The 17,480-nt window shown below is 31.2% G+C and overlaps 1 protein-coding gene across 1 annotated transcript; it reads left to right on the top strand.

Annotated features, from left to right (window-relative positions):
• Nucleotides 1–1,263: 1,263 nt before the first annotated feature.
• On the top strand, nucleotides 1,264–10,290 carry LOC122582501 (zeatin O-glucosyltransferase-like). The gene is made up of 2 exons (XM_043754904.1): nucleotides 1,264–1,933; nucleotides 9,315–10,290. Exons 1-2 carry the CDS (start codon nucleotides 1,303–1,305, stop codon nucleotides 10,100–10,102), a joined length of 1,419 nt encoding a protein of 472 aa, XP_043610839.1. The 5' UTR covers nucleotides 1,264–1,302; the 3' UTR covers nucleotides 10,103–10,290.
• The last annotated feature ends 7,190 nt before the right edge of the window (nucleotides 10,291–17,480 follow it).

Below are 17,480 nucleotides of genomic sequence, written 5' to 3'. Positions count from 1 at the left end.
TATGGTATAAATTAACATACAAATTCTGTCCAATTTATATTCATTAGGAATAGATACTATTTTTTTTGTTAACGTCAATTTCCTAAGACATTCACGTTACTATTATTATTTTTTCAACAAGTTAGTAGTTAGCAGTTAGCATTTGAGACACTACAATAATATCCAATTGTACAGTATGTGAAATTTGAACCACGCATGCATTTGATGAAACTCCGGACTCTCAAAATCCCCTCTAGTATTCCATTTCTACAAATGTAAGAATTATTACTTTATAAAAAAACTACCTATTTCCCTTTAAAAAATTAAGCACTTTTTTTAATTCTCAACAAGTCAACATATATACCTTCTGATATTTAGTTCAAATTTTTATCCAATCATTTCCTACCAAAACTACCCTATGTCCTCCTCATCTCATGATGAGCAAACACAAGGGAAATCCGCGAGTTGCGCGAAACTAATCCACTCTCGCTCGCCGCTACGCTCCCACCCCGCCTTTCATTCTCACCGTCTACACAAACACTCCCCTCTTTTATATCTGACCTTTGTCTGCATAAACCCTCCCCTTTGAGCAGCTATTCGAGCTGGTATTATTGCTATTATTAGTCAACTAATTATGAAGCTAATTTAGCTTTTTATAATTATTACAATTAACGGAAATTTTTTTAGATGTTGCCGGCGTGTTACACTGATACCTTATAGAATAAATAATTAACTATTCGATTTATATTTTAAGAGGAAAGAATCTCTCCAAATTAAACAAGCTAATTTCATATTAGCAAATCCATATATTGTTAATTCGTGAAAAAATTATGTATGTTTGCTTTAAAACTTATATTATGAATACCTTTAATCGATAATATATAAAATTCATAAAAGTTCTATGAAATTTATGAAGAGATTCATAAGAAATTCGTTGACCACTTTTCCATGTGAATCTATCTTAATTTGAAAAGGTTCATATTAAAAAATCTCTAGCTAGCTAGCTACTAAAAAATTTGGTGTTGTACGAGTGATCGATCATTTCGTTATATAATCGATTAAGGCTCATTTATCGCAACAATTGACGTAATACCGGTAAAGATGTAAACTTGTGACCAAATTTTATGATTTATAAAACATGTGAAAAATAATTTATTCCAACTTCCAAGAATGGAACTTGTCATGTGAAAAACGGCACCTCAATATCTCAATCCATATCTAGTTATAATTTTCTTTATAAAAGAGGCCAAAATCAAACCAAACATCGATCCATCCATTATTTACACATACACATCCAAAATCAAGGTGTCATCGACCCCTACAATGACCATTATTTCGGATGAACAGAACCGGGTTGTGGTCGTGCTTGTTCCGCTGCCATTACACGGTCATCTCAACCAGCTCCTGCACCTATCCCGTCTTATATCCACCCACGACGACATCCCGGTCCACGTGATCTCCACGACGACCCACGGTCGCCAGGCCAAGCTACGTTTACAAGGGTGGAACCCAAATAACATTTCCAATATTTTCTTTCATGACTACCCTATTCCACCCTTTGTAGCACCACTTCCTAACCCTAACTCCACTAACAAATTTCCATCTCACCTTCAGCCTTTATGCGAATCCGCTACTCATTTACGTCATCCGGTGGCCACCCTCCTCCGGAAACTATCCACCACCACCCGCCGTCTTGTTATCATCCATGATTCCCTCATGGGATCGGTCGTTCAAGACTTTGTTTCACTTCCAAATGCGGAAACTTATACTTTTCATAGCGTATCGGCTTTCTCTATTGCTTTATATACGTCGGAAAAAGTTGGAGAACAAATCCGAAAGTTAGTTGATGACCCACAATCTCTTACAAAAGATTTAATCTCGTTCAACGGCTGCTTCACTTCGGAGTTTAAACGTTTTATCAATGCACAACATGAGTATGCAAAACTCAGTTCAGGTATAATTAATTAATTAGATATGAGATATATGTAGCTACACATGAATTAATATTGTTATAACTTTTAATTATAGTGTAAGTTTAGAGTAATTAGAAAATATATTATTTGATGAGTTTATGATCCTTGATCTTTAATTAATTAAATTGTAGTAGATGAAGGTTGAAATTACTTTCAACTAGCTAGCTAGAGCGTCAAAAACCTAGCTTCATGTTCATTGCTAGCAATAACATTTGTATTTGTAAGCTTTAGGTAATTAAATAGCTAGCAATCTAATTTATATGTATATATCCTTCAATTCCACGCAAAATACTAGGATGTTTGGTTCTCAAAATATATGGGAATTTAGTAGAATTAATGAAATTTAAGTTTTTTACTTGTCTATGTTATGTTCACATAAGAAATTCTGATTTTATTTCATCGAATTTTCATGAATTCTAGGAACCAAACAACCTTACTTTTCCCTAATAATACCATAATCTTCATCAAATTTTCACTGTATCAATGACACATCACTTCTTCCTTCCAGAATTTACCCGGCCAATTCACTTTCTACCAACAATATCACAATTATTCTTCCAAAATTCTCAAATTATTTATTATTTAAACCCAATAAATGCACACTACACGCACAAACTTGCCCAGACTCCACTTACTCGTCTCGGGGAGGATTTGTTATAGAGAACGTGGCGAGAGTTTGGTGGCTAAGGTGAGGATGTGGGAGGAATGGCTCCTATCGGGAGTGGCCTTATTCACAAATTTGTCTTCCTGAAAATAGAATCCACAAATTACCTAATTATATTGTTTGAGTTATCACAAATACAGCTACGTGATTTACCCGATGTAATCAACATATACATTTATCTAGCTAATCTATATACATACCGAGTATGTTTAGCATAAAAATTTCGAGCTGAGGTTGTGGCTAGGGGTTAGAAGTTTGAGGCTGGAACTTGCAAATAGGGTTAGCAGCTAATTAAGGATTTTATTTCAACCTTTCTTACATAAATTTTTATTTCAAATAACTTTCGGGTTTTTAGGAGTTTTGTGATGGGCTGGAGCTTGCAAAAATACTCATAGATAAATATTTTGTTCCAATTGTAATGGGTTTGGATAATATATATCGTTTAATTCTGGTTTTTGATGGGTTATAACTTATAACTGATATATGTTTTATATGGTCTGATATATGGATTGAATAAATAAAACTATAAGGCCTGTGCTTATAAGGAGGACCGTCCTCCGGCCAACTTCTTCCTTGCCACATCAGCATCACATATCCCAGGACTCTTTTTAGGACACTCACTGTTTATAAGGACAGTTTTTTCAGAACTTCTTTACCATATCATCTATTAATTATAATTTATCTCTCACACACAAATACAACTATATATACCCCACACATATATAAAAAAATTAAATAAAAAAAAGAGATAAAAGGACCCACACCATGAGTTTTCGAACTTCTTGGCGGAGAACAAATGGGAGGACGCAAACTTGGGGACGATCACGGCCAATAAGCCGTTCGCGTCTTGCCAAGTTTGGACGCTCGAGAGGACGGTGTATAAGCACTGGCCTAACTAGCCTAAATAACTCATTTTTAATTAATGAAAAATAGCTTTTTATTATTATCTATAAGAATAAAATGGATTATTTTTATGTTAATAATGAACTTTTTTCTATAAAACACCGAGAATCTTTACAAAATATAAAAGTCCTAGTAAGCCAACAAAAGCTACAGTACCCAGACCTAATATAAACCAGCTGTATATGAAAACAAAAATTAAAGAGGTGGGTTTGATAACATGTTCGTAACGAAGTTTCATAAAGTTTATGTATAGAATTTATTGGGGGGGTTAATTTGAGATTTTGAGGACACCATTTTTAAAAATAACAAGGGATAAATCTTAGCAATTTATTTTTTTCACTCTCTCACTTACGATATGATTTTATATTTTTTTATTTATAACTTTCATACTTTTTAAAATAAAAACCCATTTAAAACATTTTTTTTTCTTCTAATTTGATATTGTATGGGTTTCACCCTCACGGGTATTTATAAAAGGTATAGTAGCTAGTGGGTTTGATAGGTCATAAAAAATGATAAGTCATAAAGGTGATGGGTGATGACGTGATATAGCTAACGAGTTTCGTCCTTCAAATATTAAAATAAAAATAGAAAATAAAGAAGGGAAGAAGACAATGGGAGGGAGAAAGGAAAAATGAATGGCTGAAATTTATCTTTATTGGGAAAGGTATCTTCAAATTATCTTTTTCATGTATATATATATAGGTTTTTCTTCAGTGAAAATTACTGTGCATTTTAAAAATCATCGTACATCAATTGTTTCGTGAATCTTCGTGCATCAATTTTACTATGATCTAAAGGTCAAGATTTTGTCTTGGTTGTTTTACTTTAATACTTGTTTTATAATACCTGACCCATATATATATATATATATATAGGTATAATTAGATATGATGTAGCTACATGAATCAATATTATTATAACTTATAAGTTATAATAATGTATGTTTAGAGTAATCAGAATATATATTATTTGAGTTTATGATCCTTGATGTTTATTAAAAATTGTAGTAGATGAAGGTTGAAATTTCAACTAGCTAGAGAGTCGAATACATAGCTTCATGTTCATAGCTAATTGCAAGCTTTAGGTAATAGCTAGTAAGCTACTTCATATGTATATATATATATATTCTTTCACGCAATGTATTAGGACGTTTGGTTCTCAAAATATATGAGTGTCTCGTAGAATGAAATTAATTTGAGTTTTCTTTCACCGGCATCTCATAAAATTCTAAAATCTACCCAATTCACCTTCTACCAACAATCTTCATCAGTGACACATCACTTCTTCCTCTTAAAATATACCCAATTTACCTTCTATCAACAATATCACAATTTCTTCCCCATATTCTCAATCATTCTATTATTTAAACATAATATATACACTACACACACAAATTTGCTCAGACTCTTCAAGTTCTACTCGTCTTGGGGAGAATTTATTGTTGAGAACGTGGCGAAAATTTGGCGGCTAGGGCGAGGATGCGAGAGAATGGCCCCTATTGGGAATGACCTTATTCACAAATTTGTCTTGCTGGAAATAGAATCCACAAATTACCTAATTATATTGTTCGTCAATGCAAATACAAATACGTAATTAACCATTGTATCAACATATATATGTTTATATAGCTAATATATTACAAAGCATTGAAGGGCTATAACTGTCTCCTACATGCGGGTATGTTTTGCACAAAAGCTTCAAAATGGGGTTGTGGCTAAGGGCATGAACCCGGAGCTTGAAAATGGGATTAGAAGTTGGGACTTATATTTCAATCATTCTTACACAAACTTTTATTTTAAAGATCTTTTGGGGTTTTTAACTAGGAGCTTTTAGGGGCTAAGGATTTTGATCTCACTACAAATAATGTTGTATTTGTTCACACTTTTAGTTAGTGTAAACAAATAAAAAATTTTGTCACACTTTTATATTTGTAAAAATATGTAGAACTAAAGGTGTGTAAAAATTTCTCCACACTAAAAAGTGTGTAGAATTAAAAGTTCACACTAAAAAGTGTGAAGTGTGAACTTTTAACTTTACACACTTTCTAGTGTGGAAAAATTTTTACACACTTTTAGTTCTATATACTTTTACACACATAAAAGTATGACAAAATTTTTAATTAATTTGTTCACGCTAACTAAAAGTGTGAACAAATACAACATTATTTGTAGTGTCTCAAATGCATTATGCATATATATATATATATATATATATATATATATCCAAACAGTACGTGCTACCATAGATTTTTAAAAGTTTGGGGCTTTTAGGCTCCTAAAATCCCCAAAAGCCTTTTGTCAAATAGACCTACCATATATTAAGTAATGGTTTGCAAATGTTTACCAATAAACTATAATTTTTATAAAATCAGACCAAAATACACTGTGATTTGATTCTAACACAATGTGTTTTAATTGTGTTTTGATGATAATGCATCATTTAATTACGGTTTTTGATGGGTTATAACTGATAGAGAAAAGTTATTTTTAGTACAAGGTTTGAAAAAGTACAAAAAGTGCAAGGTATTTACTCTTTCTTCTTTCTTCTTCCTTCTATCTCCGACCACCACCACCACCATGATCATCTCCGACCACCACCACAATCCTCCGGTGACGGCGATCATCTCCGGTGAGACTTACACATGTGTAAGTAACTTACACATGTGTAATTACGACTTTTTAAAAAATTTTAGGTTTTTTCCTTCACGAGACAACCACCACCAGCCACCATCATCTCTGACCATCCCAACCACGGTGTCGCCGCCGACATCAAGGGTTTCGCCCGTACCGTAGCAAACCGTCACCATCTCTTGGATCGCCGCCCATCAAATCCGTGCGATTCCCATATGCGTTCCTTGACGTTCAGCTTAGAACGGATGAGGGCCTCTGGCCCGTACCGTATACACCCGAAAACGAACCTGATTCTCGCCGGAAAGTTAACTTACACATCTGTAAGTTGTACTTACACATGTGTAAGTCTCGCCGGAGGATCATGGTGGTGGTCGGAGATGATCATGGTGGTGGTGGTGGTGGTGGTCGGAGATGGACGGAACAAACATATGTAAGTTAACTTACACATATACTTATTGTACTTTTTTAAATGCTTGTATTATAAATAACCCGTCCCATAACTGATATATACATTAATATGGTTTTGTATATGGATTGAATAAATAAAAAATTAGCTAGTTCAAATAATTCATTCTTGATGAAAAATAGTCTTTTATTAGCTGCAACAATAACAATCATGGATTGTTTAAATTTTAATGAACTTTTTTTTTTATATAAAATAACGAGAATCATTACAAAATATAAAAGTCCTAGTAAGTCTACAAAACCTACAGTACCTAGACTTCAATCCTTAATATGACCAGCTGTATATGATAGCAAAAATTGAAGGGGTGGGGTCTGATAACATGCATGTTTGTAACGAGGTTGCATAAAGTTTATGTATAGAGTTTATGGGATGGATAATGGATTAAATTGAGGACACTATTTTGGAAAATAACAAGAGATAAATCCTAGCAAATCATTTGTTGTCTCGATATGATTTTATATTTTTTTTCATTGCTTTATTAGATTAAACCTGTCCGTAACATTATAATAATCAAATGGAATATTATAATTAATAGATAGTATATATTATTTTAAATAGTTGTAAACCATTAAAAACTATAATATAATAAATTTAATTGTAAATATTGTAATAAAAGGATTACTAAATATTTTTGAATATTATATTACATGTATAGCTACATGCCTACATATATAATTTAAAAGGGTTTGCTTTAACAACAAAACGCTACATAGTAGAATCTTTATTTGGCAAAAAAAAAAATGTCACATAAGTTATATAGAAACAAATGATAAATGATTTTACGTTTGTAAATTCATTATTAAAAAATAACTAAATAAAAAGAAATAAAATTGATAAAACCCTTAAAGTAATCATACAAATTACAATTTATCAATCCTTTATAAAGAAAAAAAAACCTTTAGTTGTATAATAGCTAGACAACGATCTCATTGTTTACCAAAACTTTCATTTTTTTTCTTAACTCTTGCAAAAATAACGTATAATTGATTGAAAATAAATTAGTTAGCCTATATTTATTCAAAATATAAAAAAGTAGTTGCCTGTACTGAATATGAAAACATGGGCTTTTCAAAATTACAGAAAGTCAAACCAAAAACCAATTTAAGATTTAGTGTTTTTTTTTTAAAGTTAGTTTCAATTTAGACGTGTTAGATGTAATTTTAACCATCAATTGTTGGACCTCCAACCTCTTACTCATGGGATATACCTATAGATGAGAAACCCATACTCAAACTCGAGAACTAAAGGAAAAACTTACCTATGAGATAGATTTAGAAGATATCTCTGAACACTGAGCTATTACCCAATGGTTAAGATTTAATGGTTGACTATGAATCTAAATTAAAAAATCGATCACTAAACTTATATAGCGTTTCAAAAGTTATCATTTGCTTTATCATTTAATAATAAAAACTACAATTTCAATGTTAAAGAGAATAAGAATCTTACGGATATATAAATGACTAACTAAAAAATTGATTGAAAGATTAAAAAGATAAATACAAAATTTAAATTTATACTAATTAATTAATTATTAATCTATATGGCATGAAAAGATAGCAAATTTTTAAAAAAATTACAACTAAGCAAAAATCCTAGCTGTAATCTAAATAAATGTGTCACATAGGATTTTTTATATCCTCTCTTAGTTAGATATAGAGATATTCTTTAAAATAAAAATCCATTCAATTTTTTTTTCCAGATACAATACAAACTTTGCTCTCACGGTTGTTAATAAAAGGTAGCTAGTTGAGTTGATAGGTCTTACAGGATGATAGGAAATTGTGGTGATATTCCTAAAAGAACTTTGCTCTTAGCCTTATGGGTTATGCCCTTCAAGTTAAAATTTAAAATAAAAATAGAAAAGAAAGAAAAGCCTTAGGGAAAAAAGGGGGGGAGGGGATCGAGTGGTGTAGATTTGTCCCTTTTTTCTTTTTGTAATTAACTATGACAAAATTTCTATGTTATGTAAAAATCTCGTAAAATGCCTATGTAATATAATGAACTTTCAAATCCTAGTTATTGGATGTACCAAGGTATATGTGGCAACCATATAATCTGTCACGTGTAAGTTTTTGATTGGCCATGTACATCCAATAATCGGGATTTAAAAGTTCACTACATGACATAGACATTTTATAAGATCTTTAAATAACAAGATCTTGAAGATGACATTTTGAGAGGAAAACAAGAGAATGTGGTGATGGTAGAAAATGATTATGACGTGACAGTAAATAGTATGAGTGAAAAATTAAAATTGATCTTTTTTGAAAAGAAGAAAAAGATCGAGTTACTCCGTGTATGTATGTAATTGTTTGCTATTAAACACAATATCTCTGATATAATAATTGAGTAATTAACATAATCAAAGCTAGAACATGATATAAAGTTAATAAGTTACCATGCAGCTTTATAACTATAATTTCAATCAACTAAAAATTGAAATGGGAAAAAGAATCGATTTCATATATCTGAGTTGAATTTAAATATTCAAAACTATGACTAACTTTAGTAGTGTATCAGAAAAGTAAGTAATTAATTATTAGTTGTTATATATTTAAAAAACATGTGAGTGAAGCTCACAAAATTATTTTGTCGGCTTTGAATATAACCTTTATTTATTATGTGCAAGACACTCGACAACTCTCTTTTAAATGCATTAATTAATATTTTTAGTCTTTAAAAAAATGGTTCAGGTCGCATCTACAATACATGTAGAATCATGGAGCAGCCAATTTTGGACCTACTTGAACCAGTTGCAAAAAATGAAAACAAGTTATTATGGGCTCTTGGGCCCTTTAATCCTGTCGACATAAAAAGGTCAAAAGTTTCGAGAAAAGATGGTGGTGGCCCAGTGGAGTGGCTTGACCAACAAACATCGAATACCGTTATCTTTGTTTCTTTCGGGACGACGACCACCTTCTCTCAAGAACAAATCATCGAGATCGCAAATGGATTGGAAAGGAGCCATCAAAGATTCATTTGGGTAGTGAGAAATGCAGACAAAGGAGATATAAAAAATACTATTGATAACAATTTTCGTGTCGAGTTGCCACAAGGGTTTGAAGAGCGAGTTAAAGACCGTGGGTTGGTGGTTCGAGAATGGGCACCTCAATTAGACATATTGGCTCATCCATCGATAGGTGGCTTCATGAGTCATTGTGGATGGAACTCGTGTATCGAAAGCATATCGATGGGAGTTCCAATCGTTGCGTGGCCCATGCACTCGGACCAACCAAACAATGCCGTGCTTGTAACCAAAGTTCTTAAAGTAGCATTGTTGGTAGATGAATGGTGCCGGAACCAACAATTGGTGTCGGCAATAACGATACAGAATGCGGTGAAGAGATTGATGGGCTCCAAGGAAGGGGAGGAGATAAGAAAGAGGGCTGCCGCGATAGGACGACGTGTTAGAAAATCGGTTAGAGACCATGGCATTACTCGAATGGAGTTGGAATCCTTCATTGGTCACATAACTCGATAAATTACAAGGATGGTCGAGTATTTGAACACAGTAAAACTCCTTGTGATGTTATCTACAATATAATAGAGATGTTTTTACACATCATTTCATATCATTGCTTGTTTATCTTTGTCCTTAGCACTAAAGCATGTTTGTTCTTGCTTGTCTACATGGTATTTATTTATAATTAAGGACATGTTTTTAGATTCCTTAGAATATCCAAAATAATTCTTTGTTGGTTTATATATATATATACTAGGTCTTTTACTCGCACGATGTGCGCGTGGTAAAAAAGTTGAAAAAAAAGTAAAGATTGTAAATATTTTTAATATTAAAAACCCGTATAAAACATAAAAAGAAAATGGTTTATCACCCATCGAATAAGAAAATTACTTGGAATAAGAAAAAGATTAAAAACACAAATTTTTGATAAATAAATGCTTTCCAAATTTAAAAATATATGTTAAGTTTATACCTGTTTTAGTTTTGATATGAGATTTGATTATGTTATTTTTTTTTTAATGTACGTGTTTTAATTTTGATATGGGATTTAATTTTGTTATTTTTTCTTATAATTATGTGTATATAAAGTTTTTATTTAGTTTAATGTACTTGTAGGGAATCCTACGTATATCCAAAGTTAAACTATTATATTTTTAATTTTGTATATCTCTTATATAAATAAAAAAGAATTGTTTTTAGAAGATTTTTGTAGAAAATTTCCTATGTGTCAAACTCACAATCTTTCTTACAAATGTTTTTAGAAATTATGACATCATATTTAAAATTATAATTTTAGCAACATTTTAGTTTTTAAAAAAATTAATCCATCTTAACACTATCTTAATTAATTTATTAAATTTTCATATAACTTTATAATTTACATTTAAGTCTTGATGAAACTTTAATAAATATAGACATTTTTCTATTTATTTCCAAGTAAAAAGAATATTTTGAAGTTTAAAATATATAACTACATTTTTTTTACATGCTAGGTATTTTATATAAAAAAAATAAATAGCTTGATTTAAGAAGTTTAAGTTAAAAAATTATCATCAAATATATTAATGTTTGTTGTCTAAGTACATCAAATATATTTGATACACAAAAGCTTAAGGGTAGCTATATGCATTTGTTTATCAAAATTAAAAAATGTTGTAGTAAATAATCACATAGATATTTCAGAATAGACTCAATCCATTTCGTCGCAACTTCAGCAGGATGATCATACGCTTTTAAAAACTATTATTAATATGTCCGGGTTGAACCCGGGTTAATTAGCTAGTTAGTCTTTGTTTTAATATTTAAATTCTTTTTTGAAATATATAAATAAGATAAATGTTGTAAAAAATTATGGAGATGACACATATGATGTAATCCTAGGTGGCAATGTTTTAAAATAGGTTTAATTTTGAAGAGGGCTTTAAAATGCTAGGATTCTTACTCTTTTAATATAGATATAGATATATAAAAGGATGTGTGGTGATGTAAAATATATGGATATGTAATAATGTTTGTATAGTTAAAGATAAAATTAAAAAGAATTTTAAAGATTTGTTAAGATATAATATGACAGCTGTGTCATAGGGTGTTCATAACATTGGACATAGCCTAAAATAGTTACTATGATCGATTTCTATTAGTATCAAGTTATATTGTTTTTATTTAATTTTAACTATAAATATTTACACACACATGTAAATATATATACATATTTGTAATTTGAATATTAATCAGAAAATGAAATTTGCCATTTATTGATTATCAATATTTTTCTTAAAAAATATCTATAACTTGATTATTGATATTTGCAATTTATTGATTATCAATATTCAAAGACCATTAGGTCTTAGATCAAGTGACTATTTGGGGTCTTTTTTGAGGGACCTGATGAAAGGAATGTTGACTGGGAGACTTGAAATCGAATCTTCATTCCTCATAGTTTTAGGGATTTACCTCTTAAACTTGTGGACACACGTTTTATCACTCATGTTCTGTAGTAGTGCAAGTTCCAACTTCCAGTATACTTCCACCTTGTATGCCTGTGTTGGGTTTGAATCATTATATTAGCATCTAACACTAGTTGTTTTTTTTTAAAAATATTTTTTTCTAAAAGCCCATGAATTATGTAGCTAGTGTCAACTTCATCTCAAGGTTCGTGTGATCCAAATGAGTTTGTTCTTTTTAACATTCAAATGGTCAGAGCTTGTTCGTCTCATTTATTGGTATTTACGTTTTTTAGACATGATGTCATTTAAATTTTCAATGAACCACTGAGGGAGAAAAACCTATTACTAATACATTAAACGACATGACGATTAATAAGAATAAACTTTATCCTTTTAGAACTCAAATCTGGGTTTTTTTTAATTATTTCCAAAACTTTTCATGGAAAGATTACGATACAATTGAAGTTTTGTCTCAAATCAAATGAGTATGTTGGTATAGCGGCTAGCTTAGTCGTATTTACTATAGCCTTTTTGGGGTTGGGCCTACAAATTAAATGGTGGTCCAGCCACTGTGTGATCAGAGTATGGAGAAAGATTATTGCATGACGTCTCCCATCTCATTCTCATGTGTAAGTAAATTGTCTTGCAACGACGGCAGTAGAAAACAAAACACATGAGACGACATTAGAAAACAAAATTTGTTTTGTTTCTCTAAATATGTTTGCTTTCCATATTCATTCTTTCTAGAAAAGTAGTTGACATATGTGATGTTTCTTTAGTCCGTTGCTTAACTTAGGCATGTCATTGATCATGTCATCATGCCATATAATAGCATGATCACGTGGACTTCACATGTACATACATGTACATTCTAATAAGTATCACAGGCCCATGTATATAATTGTAGTTGTATTAATTCGTCCTTCAAATAATTCTCCACATGTATAAATAAATAAAAAATACTCAATAAAAAATGCTCAGGAACCTTTTAGCTTTATAGAAAAAATTTTCCTCTCCACTATAAAGGTAAATACAATCAGTTACATATTCTTTTGTAGGTAATTTATAGGCCGGGGCTCAAGCATAAGACAAAATAGACAATTATTCAATTTTTCAAGGGTCTAAAAAATATATATATTCTGTTAGGGTAAAGATCTTGAAAAAATATAGCTTAACGAGAAGGTTGATTTTTAAATTTTTTTTAGCATGTTTTTTTATTTTTTATTTTTTTTCTAACATAAACTCATTAAAAAAAAAACCAAATACAACTTACACATATGTATGAAATTTTTTTTATTTTTTAAAAATTTTCTTTTTAGTTTTTTTTTAAATGGTTTTTTGCTAAAATAAATTAAGAAAAATAAAACAAAATTTAATAAATAAAAGATAAAGATAAAAATAAAAATAATTGAAAATCAACATTCTCTTTCGTTCCTTAAACAATCTTCTCATTTCATCTCTATGTTATTTTGTTGAGATTATTACCTGTGAATGTAACTAACTATGACAAAATGTCTATGTAATGTAATGAACTTTTAAATTCCGGTTATTTAATGTAACCGGGTATATGTGGCAACCATATAAGCTACCACGTGTAACTTTTTTATTGGTCATGTACATCCAATAACTGAGATTTGAAAATTGATTACATAACATAGACATTTTATAAAATCTTTACATAACATAGACATTTTGTAATATTTAGTTACATTCACAGGTAATAAACCCTATGTTGTTATATATATAGTTTAATAATTAAGAGAAAATTATATTTTTGGTCCCTTAAGTTGGCAAGCTTTTCAGTTATTTCCCTTAAGTGAATTAATTACAGAAAAAACCCTAAAGTTTGTCAAATTTTTCACTTTTCACTCCATGACTAACAATCGTCTATTAGGTCCGTTAAGTGAGGGGCAAATTCGTCATTTCACCATGATCTCTTATTCTTCTTCTTCCAAACGTAAACACAAACCCAGATTCATCAAGTTTTGCAGAAAACGAAATGTCAACTGAAATTACGGCGACCAAAAATTTAAAAATCACGCCGGAAAAATTAAATCTAGATTTATCTCTTGTTTCTTCGAATCTGGGCACGAAACATGTTGCAATTGACTCAGAAATCAATCGCGCACGAACCCTAGCCAAAATAAATCATATCTAGACTTCTCCGGAAAAACTTGTTTGAATTGAAAAGAAAGACAAACTAAACAAAGCAATTGGACTTCAAATCCAACCAAATCTAGCCAAAGCTAATCCCGATCCAAGCAATTCCGAATCAAAAAACCCTTGTTTTCGATCTTAGACGTGCGTGTTTTTAGTGTGTGTTTCCGAGTGTGTGTATGTGTGCCCGGTATGTATTATTCGGTTGACATTTCATTTTTCGGCCGTCTTGATTTTCAAAATCTAGGTTTTTGTTTGAATTTGGAAGAAGAAGAAGAAGGAATCGTGGTGAAATAATTAATCCGCCTCTCACTTAACGGACCTAATAGACGGTTGTTAGTTACGGAGTGAAAAGTGAAAATATTGACCAACTTCAGGGTTTTTTCTGTAATTAATTCACTTAAGAGCAATAACTGAAAATCTTGTCAACTTTAGAGACAAAAAAAGTAATTTTCTCAATAATTAACTTTAAGCATCTCTATGGGATGGCTAAAATGTTAAGTGCGTGCATATTTGTGGTTTTTAGTTCCACAAATCAAATTTATTACTCTTAGCCAAGGAGTCAAGGACCAATTTTCCGGATCATTCTACTATGCTAACAATTATTTTATTTTTTTCTGAAAGGTGTATTTCGACTCAGACGTGGTTGGAGGCAATTTTAACCAACAATTGTTGGACCTCACGAGATGCTGAGCATATGCTGCAGTCTCTCAACCCCCCTCATTGTGGAAAATTCTTAAATGGGAAACCCAAGGATTGTGTCAGCCGAGGCTCGAACCCACAACCTTGGGAGAAAACCCACCGGGGCCCACATAGTGGAAAGTGTAAACACCCCTGGTCACTGTGGTTTAAGCCAATGGTTTGCTAACAATTATTTAAAAATGGCCCCTAATTATAGTCTTAATTTAACATTGAGAAATGTCAGACTTACAGAGAAAGTATAAACAAATATTTATAATTAAAATTGTTACTTGAGATGGAAGAATTAGATTAAAAGTTTTTTTCTTTTTAATTTCATGTTTCTCTTATAAAACATGATTCTTTAATCTATTTGTAAATTTATCATTTTTCTTTAACTTTTTAACGACATGATAACAATACCAAATTATGAAATACTATATATTTTTCTTATATCATCAGAAAAGCAATATAAAGTTTAATTATGCATTATTATTATTATATATTATTGTTGTTTTGTTATTTTTATAATATTAATTTTTGTTTTTTGCTTTTTTTAACAACATATATAGAACTATAAGTTTGATTAGTTATCTTTAGCAAATAAAAATAAAATAAACCTTTATAAATTTTGGATCTACGAAAAACTTAAACACTTACTTTGGTACTATTACTTCTTGATCGACTTGACTTATCTTAAACAACTTTAACTCAAACGAAGGCTTAAAAGCTCGTGCTACACACATCGTGTTTTAAATATAATGTTTACATGTATTTTGTTAATTGTCGGTCTTTTAAATACGTAACGAAAGTTAACCTGAATAGGAGTTGTTATATCCAACAATTAAAAAACTCACTGGTTCATGTTTTCTACACACAATTAATCAATTTTAACATTTGGTGTTATGTGAAGCTTGGAATCCTTTTCTCTATCATCAGCAACCACCTGCAACTCAAATTATTGACATCAACTGAATTACGTACAATTATTTTGAAGATCTATCTTAAAATTCTTAATATGGAGACAAATAGTGGTGCCAATTTATCTATGTATCCTTTGTTGTTATCAGTTATCTACTACAATTAGTAAGTTTTATTTTATCATTTAACCTGTGAAGATAGTTCTTGGAATGATAGTAGCTTAGAATCCTTTTAATTATCTATCAGCACCAACTAACTACAACTTAAAATAGTGAGATCAAGTCAGTTAAGTATTAATTGTCCAGCCAACTGATGAGCTTTCAAACACGAATTTGTCCTCCCATTAACATCATCATGATTTATTTAAGAAACATTATCTTGCAACTAATCTTGCAACCTTTATCACCAATTTATTTAAGAAACATTATCTTTCAAACACAACCCTTGCTTTTAAAAACTTCTCCCAACTAATCTTGCAACCTTTATCACCAATTTCTCTAGCCAATGATGCATCTTGCAATGCTCAGTTTGCAATGCTGCTACCCACAGTCCACCGGTATATGCACTCATACGGAGACTGGTCATGCATCATATGTCTGATCGGGGAGCCCTTCATTTTCAATCATACCATCTCGGTCCTTATGATGTTGTTCCATGTAAACGGAGGGCCAAACAGCGTGTGCAAAATCCTTGTCTTTATTGACAACCACATCCCTGTGAACTTAGCACATATTTTGGATTAAGACTTTCCACTTGTTGGTATTATAAAGATTATAGAAGTTAACATCAATCCATGGATTAATCATCCCAATCAAACCATGGATTAATCATCCCAATATCATACGGACTATACCAAGGGCCTTTCGTGGGACTAATGTTCCATTGCATAAAAGATCCAATTTTCTTGGACAATGTATCAATACAGTAGCTGCAAAGTCTCGTTGGATGTTAAGTTCGAGTTTCAGAAATAACATCATGAAAGAAAAACATGCATAGAAATTGAAATCAAATGTGTTACACATATGATACTAATTGCTCTATAATATAGAAATTGGACAATGTTTTCTTCTCCTTGTAGAAATCAATGGTGTTTTTGTCAAGGGTGTTTTCTGAAAAAAGAAATTATGGGAGTGGGTAAACCGGTACGTACTCACAGTACCGGTTTCGTTATTTTGGCCCGAACCCGGTATTGCTAAAACCGGGTTCAAAAAAAGCAATTTGAAACCGGTATTGGCATAACCGGTTTCAGAGTGTACAGGTACTTTGAAGGTTTGGTTCAGACGATGTGACAAGGGAGGTACGAAAGTTGACTGGCTATAGTGGCCTCTTGCACGTATTTCGAAACCGGTATATATTGCCAAAACCGGTTTTGAATCGAGTATATATATATATATCATTCGGTTTTCCTTTAAGTATTCATAACACATTAGTTATCAGATAACTTATCAACATTATCAGTATATATTTTTTAAAACAAACCTTATGGCTTCTTCATCGTCATCTGACCCATCATCACCTCCTAAAACAGTAACATTTCATGCATTGAAAGCGTAATGTAAAGAAGATATTGATGACTGGTATGAACTTTACTACAAAGTTAATGATTGTAAGCTTCTTATGGTACAAAAGAAGTTCGAACATAAGAAGAAAATGAAAGATATAAGAAAAGTTGGCAACAAAATCATTATAAGTGA

Source organism: Erigeron canadensis, chromosome 9, assembly GCF_010389155.1.
Source record: "Erigeron canadensis isolate Cc75 chromosome 9, C_canadensis_v1, whole genome shotgun sequence".
NCBI lineage: Eukaryota > Viridiplantae > Streptophyta > Magnoliopsida > Asterales > Asteraceae > Erigeron > Erigeron canadensis.
Note: the sequence above shows the minus strand (reverse complement) of the source record. Positions and strands in the feature narration are given on the sequence as shown.

Bases quoted from the DNA above. Each gene is read 5' to 3' on its own strand.
- LOC122582501 (XM_043754904.1), top strand. From the start codon at position 1,303: ATGACCATTATTTCGGATGAACAGAACCGGGTTGTGGTCGTGCTTGTT. The intron at 1,934-9,314 runs GTATAATTAATT...AAAATGGTTCAG, and splicing joins GTATGCAAAACTCAGTTCAG to GTCGCATCTACAATACATGT.